We start from the raw sequence: 11,512 nt of genomic DNA, 5'->3' as shown, positions 1-11,512 counted from the left end.
TTTTACTCTCTAGAACTAGTAAACGTTGGAGTACCATTTTACTTTTTTTGTAAAAAAAAAAAAAAAAAAAACTTTTGGGTGCTCAAAAGAGGCAGTTTATGGTTTTAAACAAAAATGTATATTTATATAAAAAATACATCGCATACATTTAAAAACTATAAAGGTATATAACTGTTATTCATAAAGTTCAATAACAGAGGTGAGGTATATCATTAATGTAGGCATTTAAATGGTATTTTGCTTTACCAAACACAAACCAACAAACATAGCAAAACACACAACAAACACGAAAAACTTGCAGGATCATAGGACGACCTAGCAACAAGCCTAGAAGTCGCATAAGCGCCAAGCTTTTACCACTCGGTCCAGTGGGTTGTAATGTGTGTTGAATCAACCTATTCATTATATTCTTGCTGACACATGCTAGCACTGCTACAATGATACTTGAACTCTCAAAATAAATAAAATACATATGCATTACACAAGTAGTGTTTGCGAACCTAAAGGATTTCATTAAATTTATTTTAATGACATAAAATATTGAATCAAAACAAATTATAAAACAATAAGACTATAAATACAAAATAACATTTTTTATGCTATGTATAAACAACTAGAATCATGCTTACTGCAATTCAAAGGCCATAATAACCTAATAATATTAATGCTTTTAAATGGTTTCATTCATCTCAAATTTTGTTTAAAATTATTTAGTATTGTATAATATAGTTGTTTGGTATGAAAAGCTTTTACATCAAATTTATGGTTTGCTACAGAAGGCACAACAAATATTATTTTTGAGTATGTCTGAAAATACTGCATTATAATACAGGAGAGGAGTTTATTAACAGCTCTATAAATATAAAACACCAACATACAAATAATAAAAAGAAATTTAATATTGTGGGTAATATTTAGTTCTAACTGAGCAAGTCTAAATGAAATGAAATGCGTGAAGAGCACATAAACTTTATTTAATGAGCACATTTAACAAATGCATAAAAAAATTCACTATAATGAAACTTCATTAATCTTTGACAAATTTTAAATGATTAACTTTTTTTCGGTACTTATGCAGTTTTTGAGAATCTACACTAGAGCATAATTTCTTGCTCATTTGCTAAACTCATATCAGAATGTCCTTACAACTTCATACCTAACTGTATCAGAGGTAATATTTATTAAGAATTATTAATTATTATTTTTATTATATTTATTATTTATATATTATTAATTATTATTTTTGTAAACATTGTTGGCTGAGTGTTCGTGGTGGTCAGAAAGAAGGCCAGGTGCAGACGGCTCGCTCACATGGCCAGCTTGATCCTGAAGACGTAGCACAGCACCTGCTGTCCGTCCACGCTGCCCGTCACCCTGCAGGTGTGCGTGCCCGTCATCAGCTTCTCCCACTTCCGGTCCAGAGGCATGCTCATCTCCTGGAGCGTGTAGTTGCCCTGCGGAGACACCATCCCGCTTGACACTCCGTCACTTATCCTTCAACACATAGCCTAGCTAATCATTTTAAAGGTCTCCGAGTTCAAAGACCAAGCTTCTCCCCCAAAATGTTTTGGAACTTGCATGGACAGGGGTGAATGTATTAGTGAGGCGAGATGGTGCAGGTGCTTCTAGCGCGGTGTAGCCTCTGAGCACAAGGCTGTGGACTGCCACCCTGTCTTCTCGTCGTGCATAGGAAAACTATGAGATTAGAGCAGAATCCATAACATTATATGGCGGAGAAATGAAGATAAAAGTGTGCTATCAAGAATATCTACCAGGAGTTTCATGCCTTAAAATTATCATGTGTACTTTCTTGCGGGCAGACCCACGGAGGGTTTAGTGACACAGCTCATTAAGTCACAACAGTCTGTGACCTAAAAAAAAAGTTAGCATGGTGACCAAATCCTAAAAAAAAATAGTCAACAATAGTGACTTACAGATAGACTTAAAAAGTAACGAATAGTGACTTTCCCTTCTATATTTCTGAGAATCACAAAGAAAAAAATTAGTTTTTAGACACCTTATGAGTTATGTGATGTTAAATGTATGAATTATTCCTTGTAAGCAGTATTATTGGCAAGTTATTAGTTGTCTGTGACTAGCTTTTTGCCTTCATCTAGGCGATGCCAGTTTTGACTGGATTTGGAAAAAGTCACTCCTGGAAATACTTGATATAATTGTATACATCAATGGCTAAATCACTGATTTTAATTCCAAATTTGTCTAGACTTTTTGGAAAGCAAAATGAAAAGTTTTTATCGTAAATCTGTATAGATTTGATGTTTTAATTCATGAGCCATTTAACTTTCTTGTTAATGTTTGGTCCATCTGAACCAGCTATATTGATATGCCTTAAAGGTAATTACACTATGTCATTACTCAAATCTAACCAATATTAAACCATTAATTGCAGATACTATTTCTCATAATATTGCTTTTACTATACTGAATTGTGTAGGGAGGTGGAGCACTTTTCAAAAATGTTTTCCTCAAAATAAGGTCCAGACCATCTGTTTTCAGATATGTACTTTGTTTGCCAAGCAAAGAAAAATATGTTGTGTGTAGTCTGTTGCGTGACACAATCTCTTCACCAGAAAATGTACGAATTTTCCAAATTATTTATCTGGACTTTGCTTCCACACTTCACACACGTCTGTACTCTTTGAATGGTTTAATCAAATAAAGCAGAGCTAAAGAGTTTCTTTCTACGCCAAAGTCAAGACACAGGATAATAATTTCTTCAAAATTATACGCTCCACAATGTAGTTTGGAAACTACCAATGATTCTATGTATAAATTCTACGTCTCAATGAACATTATATCCTTTACATAATTCTCACACATATTTCACAACAATAATATTTTCTTGACAATAATCTCAAAAGTCTCCTAATTTCATACCATTACCATATAACAGTCTAGTTGTTTTAGATATAATTGAGCTTTAAAATACGAACGTAGTCTTTACTACACTGCTCGCCAAAAAATGTTTTTAGATCGAGCTAACACTTCCAGCAAAAACATTCCAAACTAAAAATATTTTTTCAGTCCATAGACATTTTTTTTTGTGTTTAATAAATGCAATTATTAAACATAAATAATTTGGTGATGATACGACAATTGCTCATAGAGATATTGATTTTAGAAATAAATTTGTTACAAAGAAAATTCGACCAAATAAAACATGAAATTTATATATCAAAGTAGTAATGTTTGAAATTAATTATAATTAAAAAAATATATATATAATTACTGAAATGTTTCTCTGCACTTGGTATAATCATAATCAAATAAAATTTAAAAAAAAAAATTAAAAAAAAAACTTTGATGGAGTATTATTCTGTAAGAGCCCGCAACAGCCTGGGTTATCAGTCGGCAGGAGCAAGCATATTCTAGTCTTTCAAATGTGCTCATATGGACTCCACAGTAAACTAACTACTAAACAAAATGTGCCATGACCTAAAATAAATAAATGCAGTTATTTACAAAATTTTTAAAAAAAAGTATGTCACTTTTCTGGAAAAAAGTAACTTTTAGTGAATTGATAAAAAAAAAAAAAAAGAAATTTTATTTGCAATAGTGACCTGTTATGAGCCCTGGAGTGATTGAAAATTAGTCAAATTACTGTGCTACTTTTTAAACAAAACAAAACATAATATTAAATGGGAATATGTCACAAAGGGATCAAAATTAAGCTGCGGGGGAAAAAATATCCATAGCAAGCTTATCCCACACTACTAAAATTTTCATAAATTTTTTTTTTCTTTTCTTAATTTTAACTTAAACTCCTTTTGATTAACTCTTTTGATGTGGGAAAAGGTAATGCAACACAGAGAAATAACCACAATATGTAAAAAAAGTGTATCTATGATATAATAGATGTACTATATCTCCAAGGCATCGATTTTACAAATGGCAGCACCAAATAAAAACTGGTTAGACCACAGACATGCATCACAGCATAGGAAAACACCCCATTCGACAAAAGTTGAATGTTGCAAGAAATATTTCATGTATACGAGGTATGTCGAAACATGCTGACCAACAACCGCTAAATAAAGTACTCACCCACTATTAAAAGTAACAAATTTTTTTTGCTTACGTCATTATAACTGCTGCAAGACCTCTGTGCTTGTGTCTGTTGCATTGTGTACATGCATGCAACGTTTAACAAAACTAAATAAAACACACAATGAACTCACCTTCTTAATCGGGCATGAACAAGGCAGTGTTTGGTTGAACTGTTGCATTTGTCTTTCGCAAGTGTCTGTGTGTTTGTTGAGTATGTCACACACGTTGTCGTAGTGACAGGAGCCAACACCATTTCTACACTTCCACTTGATAAAGCTTTTCCACTTTATGTCCAGATCCACCTGCAAAATACATATCGCTATTAAAATTCCTTTCGGCGAGATTATTTAAGTATTATTTAAGTATTGTAATGTTTTTTTTTTTTTTTTTTTTTTTTTTTTAGTGTAAAGTATGGGCATAAACAAGCTTAAAATATTCTGTGTTTATGTTCTGATTCTATGTCAGTAAAACTACAGTCTGAGGAGGAAATATTGCTCTAATTGCTCTACTGGATGCAAAACAATTACATTTAACATATGTTACAAATATCCAAACCAAAACATTTTTATGTTCTGTGAACAATGTTGTGATGATATAAATCTTTAAGTTATATATAAATCTATGTAGATTCCTAGTTATGCATGCAAATTTTCTTTAAATATGACGTTTTCTAATGTTAACAAAGAACTTAACTCTCTCCAATTTTTTAAATAGCTTAGCTAATATATTTATGATAGCTGCCCGACCCGGCTTCGCACGGCTATACTAATGGAAAAAAATTAAGCCACATCTCCCATTTACAGTAATGGTAAATAAAAAAAAAATTCAGTGAAAATTTATTACAATGCTGTATAATGTACCGGAGAGAAAATGAATAGCACCAATGGTTTCCCGACTCGTGCACGCAACGTACAACTGATGTACCCGTACTTCGCTACGGCAGTCTACAGGCAGATCACTCTTGCGCCGCTCATTATACATGCCCCTCCTTGTGGGTACGCCACTGCCGCGCGATGCCCGTTGCCATGGAGACGCAGAAGGCATGAACAATGCAAATTCCTGTTCTCATGCAAACAAAGTACCCACTGTTGCCTGGTTTTAACCACCCATGGGATCTAATTTTCAGAAAATGTCATCCTGCGTAACATAGGGAACATTACTGTGAAGTTTCAAGTCTGTAAAATATATATACTTGAAAAAAAGGGCAATTTTTGATATTTAAAGTACCCACAAAATTTCAACGGTGATGAGGACTGCACTAACAATGAAATAGTCATTGCCATACAGACGAATGAAGCATCAACAAAGCAACAGCCGTTGCCATGGTGATTTCCTACCAAAAACTGGAAATTTTGATATATTACGCCCCCGAAACCCCTTGGGATTGGATTTCCACAGAATCCGTTCTTAGTGAGCATCTACATCACAAAATGAGTAACTATGCTAAATTTCAAGTCAATCGGGTGTATAGTTTTAGAGATCTCGTGATGAGTGAGTCAGTGAGTGGTATTTCGCTTAATAAACTTCTAGCGCCTGCAAAACACACTTCGTACGTGTACTGCATGTTGTATCTAACCCCCTCCAATGCATTTGATTCTAAATTGGACTTTTAGTAAGGATCCCTAATGTTATTGATAATATAATATAGCCTATATATAGCCTTCCTCGATAAATGTACTATCTAACACTGAAAGAATTTTTCAAATCGGACCAGTGGTTCCTGAGATTAGTTCGTTCAAACAAACAAACTCTTCAGCTTTATAATATTAAGTATAGATTTGTGCACTAGAAAACAAAACTTTAGAAAAGAACTGTTAAAATATAGACTCAACATCAATATTAACATAAAAAAATACAGTTATTTGAATCTTTTAATAAACTTTATAGTTTGCTTTTACTCAGTGTTTACTTAACTTTATTAACATTGAAACATTGATCAGAAGAATGCAACACTTGCATATAAAAATACAGATTTGAATTACCACATAGAATTAGTGGGTTAAGACAACCAGAGTCAAAATATACTCGGATCAGTATTCAAAAGGCTGCTTATTTCAAATGATATTAGCTGTTAAGAGAGCCTTCAAAACAAAGTAATCACAGTTCATTAATTTAAGTGGACTTCACAATTTTGCTTAACTCATTTACTTGACTAACAATCAGTAGGTCGAATTTAAGATTATTATATATACAGGACCACAAGAAGAAAAAAGCAAGACAAAAAAAGATAAAGACAAAATATAATCAAAGTAATTAAGATTATGCAAATTATGTTAATAATCAATAAAATCATTTAGCTAGACTTAATAAAGAAAATGATTAAATGCTAACGAAGCAATTAACACCAACATTTACACAGACACAAACCTGTTTAAAGCATCACAGGAGTATAAATAGGTATTCTTGAAGGTATGTTACTTATTTACTCAGTAGTTTGCCATGCCTAATGTCTCCAACAATGGCTCAGCATTGTTAGCACAGAGCATCCCGATTATAACTCGTGAAAGTCTCGTACGGTTGCCGCTGACTCATGTTCGCAGATACTGGAACTAGTGTTGTCCACTTTTCGCTGGAATGCTGAAGGTTTGTAGTGATGACCTTGACCTTGACATTTGCTGAAGATCAACTTAGTCCTCTTCTGGTAATCACTGAGTTCATACACAATATTAGACTTCTTCCTAAGAACACTTTGCTTAGAGCTGGGCCGATCACCTATTTTGCCGATCATGCCGATGCCGATCATCTGCTGCCGATCTTGCCGATCTTCTGAGCCGATTAGAGCCTTTCAGGTACCTCTGATTACACGTTGCTTTCGACTGATCACTATAAACGGTGAAATATTCCCAGACAAAACTACTTTTCATTGACATGATTACTTAAAAATCACGACATCATAAATTTCACGGACTAGCAATTATACAGGTAAGCCCGGAAGGTCTTGTCAAGCTTCTCAGACACCAGCGTGCAGCTGGGTTAAGGCCAAGGTCATGTGACGTAACATCTCCCGATAATCAGTTAACGGTAAGGGCCGCCTTCGAATTGTCTCGGCTTAAAAAAATACGGCACTGCCTAGTAGTGATGGGTCGTTCGTTAACGATTCGTTCAAAAAGAACGAATCTTTGAGAGAACGAAATCTTGCGATTCGTTCGCGATGTAAAGAACCGGCTCTTTGAGAGCCGGTACCTTGAAAGATTCGGTAGAACGTAAATGCGGAGAGAACGAGAGAACCAACCGGCTCTTTGAGAGCCGGTACCTTGAAAGATTCGGAAGAACGAAAACGCGGAGAGAACGAGAGAACGAGATGAGAGAACCGGCCACGCGCCCGGTCTGATTCGTTCGTGAAATGATTGATGACGTCAGGAGTCTGAAGAATTAGTAATCACAGCGTGAGCATGTTCATAAGAGCAAACGATAACTGATCAAATAAAATAGGGTAACATGAAAAGTATCTATACCTGAAAATGTAAACTGTTAAGTAGTGGTTTAAAATTGCGTTTTCACATTCACATACACAAATTTGGGGGGAAAAAAAACATGAATTAAAAATAACAGGGAAAGTAACTACAAATGTTCACACTTACCATTTAGGTGTTAATTAATGTACCTACTTAATTTTTCTCTTTTCATACTGAATCGCAGTAGTAGTATTCAATTTTTGTCTTTTTTTCTCTAAATGTGTTGGTCTACATGTAAACACTTTACTCTCTCTAGAGTGTAAATAGCCTGTATATTAATATTTGTAACTTAAAAAGTAATACAATATAAATAATCCTGTTTCATATACGCAACTGTGATTCACTGGCTACGAAAAGCAATGTTCAAGTACTAGCTATAATAGTGCGATTACAAATTAAAGTTAAGAAAGATCACTTTCGTACCTAACATTCTTAGATTTAATGCTCCCGTATTATATAGAATCACTGCATGAAGCATTTGCAGCGATCAACAGTCAATAATTTTATAACAGTCAGTATACAACTAGACGTTTGAAATTTCATTTACCCATGCAGAGTAGATAAAGATAACCACCCACGCGATCCAGCCTCCTCTCGTTATCGGGTCACGCGATAACGAGGGGAGGCTGGAAGCAAACACGTAGCCAATACTCTAAAGGATGAACGAGTTACGACACCTGATAAAAGAGCCAGATCCTATTCACAGAAAAGAACGAAATGACCGAGATGAACGAATCGTTCTGAACGAATCTTTCTCGGAACTGATCCGAAAGTACCGGTTCGGTCAAAAGAACCGTTCTGCCCATCACTACTGCCTAGCCATTAGTTCACGGTCATTTACAACAGCCGAAGAGAGAAAGATAAGATCGTGCTGACCTTGTACACATAAATTTTGGGTAGCTCCCCACCCCCCTCCCCCCTTCGATCAACCGAATGCCAGACAGACACGTCACTCGCCAGGCGCCTGCCGTGCGTTGGCGGGCGGAAAGTAACTCTGCAGCACGTGAAACAACATTCAAACAAACGGAAAACGGGAAGCAGAAGTCAGGACATCCCCCTCACGTTTAAAGAGTGACAAATGTGACAGCTGAAAGGGGGGCGATACAAAGGGTCGGTACAAACAGCGTTGCAGTGTTTGCCGGCCGCCGGCCCGCGTGACGTTAATTTTAAGCGCTGACAATTTTGCTTCTCTTTTTTTTCTGCACTTTTAAATCGTCCCGGATTATCCGATTCCCGTATTATCCGATTCCCGTATTAGCGCGTCACGGATTAACGATGTTCTACTGTAGGAAACAAAACTTTTCATCAACCAGGTTTTTATACAAAAGAAAGTTAAGCTCTATTTCCCGCTAAACAGGATAAGAATATTAATTTCTCTAAACAAAACTTTCAATAGGCCATATTTAGCGAGAAAAAACTAAATAGATGAATTCCCGAAGAGTAGTTGTTTACTAACCACGAGACTACTAGCGCCATTAATCCGTACTAATTCCGTCGCGCGACGCGCGTCACTCTAATCTCTGGCGTCACATAACCAACCTAAACAACAGTGAACAGTCGCCATTCGCCATTCCGGTAATATTAACCGTAAATGGTAAACAAATACATAGTTTTCGGTTCGTAAGTGATAAATAACTTTGCAAATAGTATAATGGAAAATTATTTTACCGAAAGTACCGTAAATATACGTGGAAATTGATACTTAGGTATGTAACTGTTCAATGTTTATAAAACTTACGGTATTTGTTTACTTTATTGGTATTTTTTTTTTGTGTGGTTAGTTTTAAATTATTAAATCCTATTATTTTTCAATGAATAATCAAATTTTCTTCCCGAAAAGTACCGTAAACAAACATGGAAAGTTGTTAGGTATAGGTAATTATTCAATGTTATAAGTTTGCAGTAGGCTCAAATAATCGGCTACGTTTTGCCGATCATTATGATCGGCAAAATTAACAAAATCGGCCGATTACTACGATCGGGGATCGGCATCGGCCCAGCTCTAACTTTGCTTATAAATCTCATAGTTTGAAATTGGAATGGACAGTTTTCAATTTCTGAATTACTATTTCAACTGTCAATGGTGTTCGGCTGTACGACGGCCTTTCTTGAGACAATCAACCTATAATCTTGTCAAAATAATTAAATGTTCGTATACACAAACATCTGAATTGTCGTTTAGCTCAATCACGAAGTGTGCTCGGCTGATAAAATTAATTTTTTAACATACGCTGACAAATATTCACCATTTGTAGCGAGAAGTCATGTAAATATTTCCATCTCTGCCGAAGGTTCAGGCTTGACTCAATTCTTCCTAACAGACTTAGAATGTACATTGCATCTGTGGCTATTTGCTGTGACCAATTACATAGTTCGTAACAAATTTATATATTATTAAAAATAGTTCAATATCATTAATATTACACATTCAATTTCAGAAATGACAATCCCAAATAATTTAAAAATCAAAATTACAATTTTGTGTTTTTTTCAGCTTAAATCACGAATGAATATATTAAAACATGGCAATTAAGAAATTACCTATACTACTTACATACCATACTTCTGATTGGTCTCCATGTTAAATTGAAAATATTTTAGGGCAAATAATAAATATGATGTTAATTCAACAAATACAAGAATATACACAACTGTAAAGAGAATATTATGCTAAACAATAGCACAATTTGAAATACAACTGCAAAGCATTTAAATATGTAGATAATAAAAACTGCAAACTTTTGACTGGGGCATAGTACCTCTCACAACATGAATCCAAATACAAAGCAAAAGAAAAAAGTTTTTTTGAATGTTGCAGTATGATGATGCATACATCAGACATCTGTAAAATGCACAAGTCCCACAAGAGATCTGTCGCAACACAGACTGGACACCACGAAGATTCAAAATAAATATTTAAATATATTACAGTTTACTATCCAGATGATACTCGATTTTATATTAAGTAATTTTAGTGTGTTATTATTTAAGACCTTGATGAGAATATCTTAAAAGTAAATGGATTTAAATATATAATAATATTAATGTACGTCTGTAAGACAATCCATTGTAAAATTAAACATTTTCTATCCTAAAATTTTTATTTCTGCCAAAAAACTTTTTAAACACTAAAAATTACATTGTTTCAAATTAATGTAATTTCATAATTTTCTGCTCTGGGTTTCTGTTGGAAAGCATTGATGTAAATGTATATATTATTTTCTATACCTATTCAAACAAATAAATTCAAGTATCACTAAGTATTACATTCAGGATTACAAATAATAATTTTTAATTTTAACTTTAATTTAATACCAGCTAGTAATAAAAGTTGGGTTCATAGTCATTATGTACATTAAAAGTGAAATTGTGGGTCATGAGAAAAATGAGTAGGATGAAAATATGATTAAAGTTGGCAAAAAAAATTATAATGATAAACAAAAAGGTTATGGCATTAATGTGCTTAGTTTGAATAAACTAAAAAGGATTCTCTGTTCTAAAATAAATGGCATGGCGTGACAACAAACCCAGAATCATGAAGTAGAACACGAGACCTGGGTGTGCCCTCGTGTAACTACACAGTGAACTGAAGCGAACATCGAGCCATCTGGGTGAACGATGTGGCAACTCACCGACAAGCTACTGATGTCCTGGGCTATCGACAGAGCCCCGGCCGCCGTCACTCGGTCATCGCTGACTTTCACAGTGACGTTCGTCAACGTTACGATCCCGTTGTCCACACAGCTCGAATACGAAAGGTCCTGCACGGTCAGTTCTTTGGGTCCATTCGACTGAAAAACAAATGAGATTCATGAATGCACCACACCTTGTTCGACTTTGCAACTCATTTAGCATCCTTCTCAAAACTTTCCTACACACATATAACAAGTATCTAAATCTCAATAAATTTGTATTGTTGCACAAAGTACTTAGTCAACACATAAATAAAGATAAAGCTCATCAATTTTACTTTGGGGTTCCCAGAGATG

General features: G+C 34.6%; 1 protein-coding gene across 9 annotated transcripts in view; it reads right to left on the bottom strand.

Annotated features, from left to right (window-relative positions):
• Positions 1-95: 95 nt before the first annotated feature.
• The window catches only part of LOC134533247 (maternal embryonic leucine zipper kinase-like), a 135,668-nt gene continuing 124,251 nt past the window's right edge, over positions 96-11,512 (bottom strand). For all 9 annotated transcript variants that reach the window (XM_063370666.1, XM_063370663.1, XM_063370669.1 and 6 more), the window contains exons 17-19: positions 11,156-11,314; positions 4,200-4,370; positions 96-1,454 (exon numbers count right to left, since the gene is read on the bottom strand). In XM_063370666.1, coding sequence (XP_063226736.1) covers positions 1,308-1,454; positions 4,200-4,370; positions 11,156-11,314 — 477 coding nt within the window. In that variant the 3' untranslated portion in view covers positions 96-1,307. The remainder of the gene's footprint in view (positions 1,455-4,199; positions 4,371-11,155; positions 11,315-11,512) is intronic.

The sequence above is a fragment of the Bacillus rossius genome, chromosome 6 (genome assembly GCF_032445375.1).
Source record: "Bacillus rossius redtenbacheri isolate Brsri chromosome 6, Brsri_v3, whole genome shotgun sequence".
Taxonomy (NCBI): domain Eukaryota; kingdom Metazoa; phylum Arthropoda; class Insecta; order Phasmatodea; family Bacillidae; genus Bacillus; species Bacillus rossius.
This window is presented reverse-complemented; position numbering and strand designations above follow the sequence as displayed.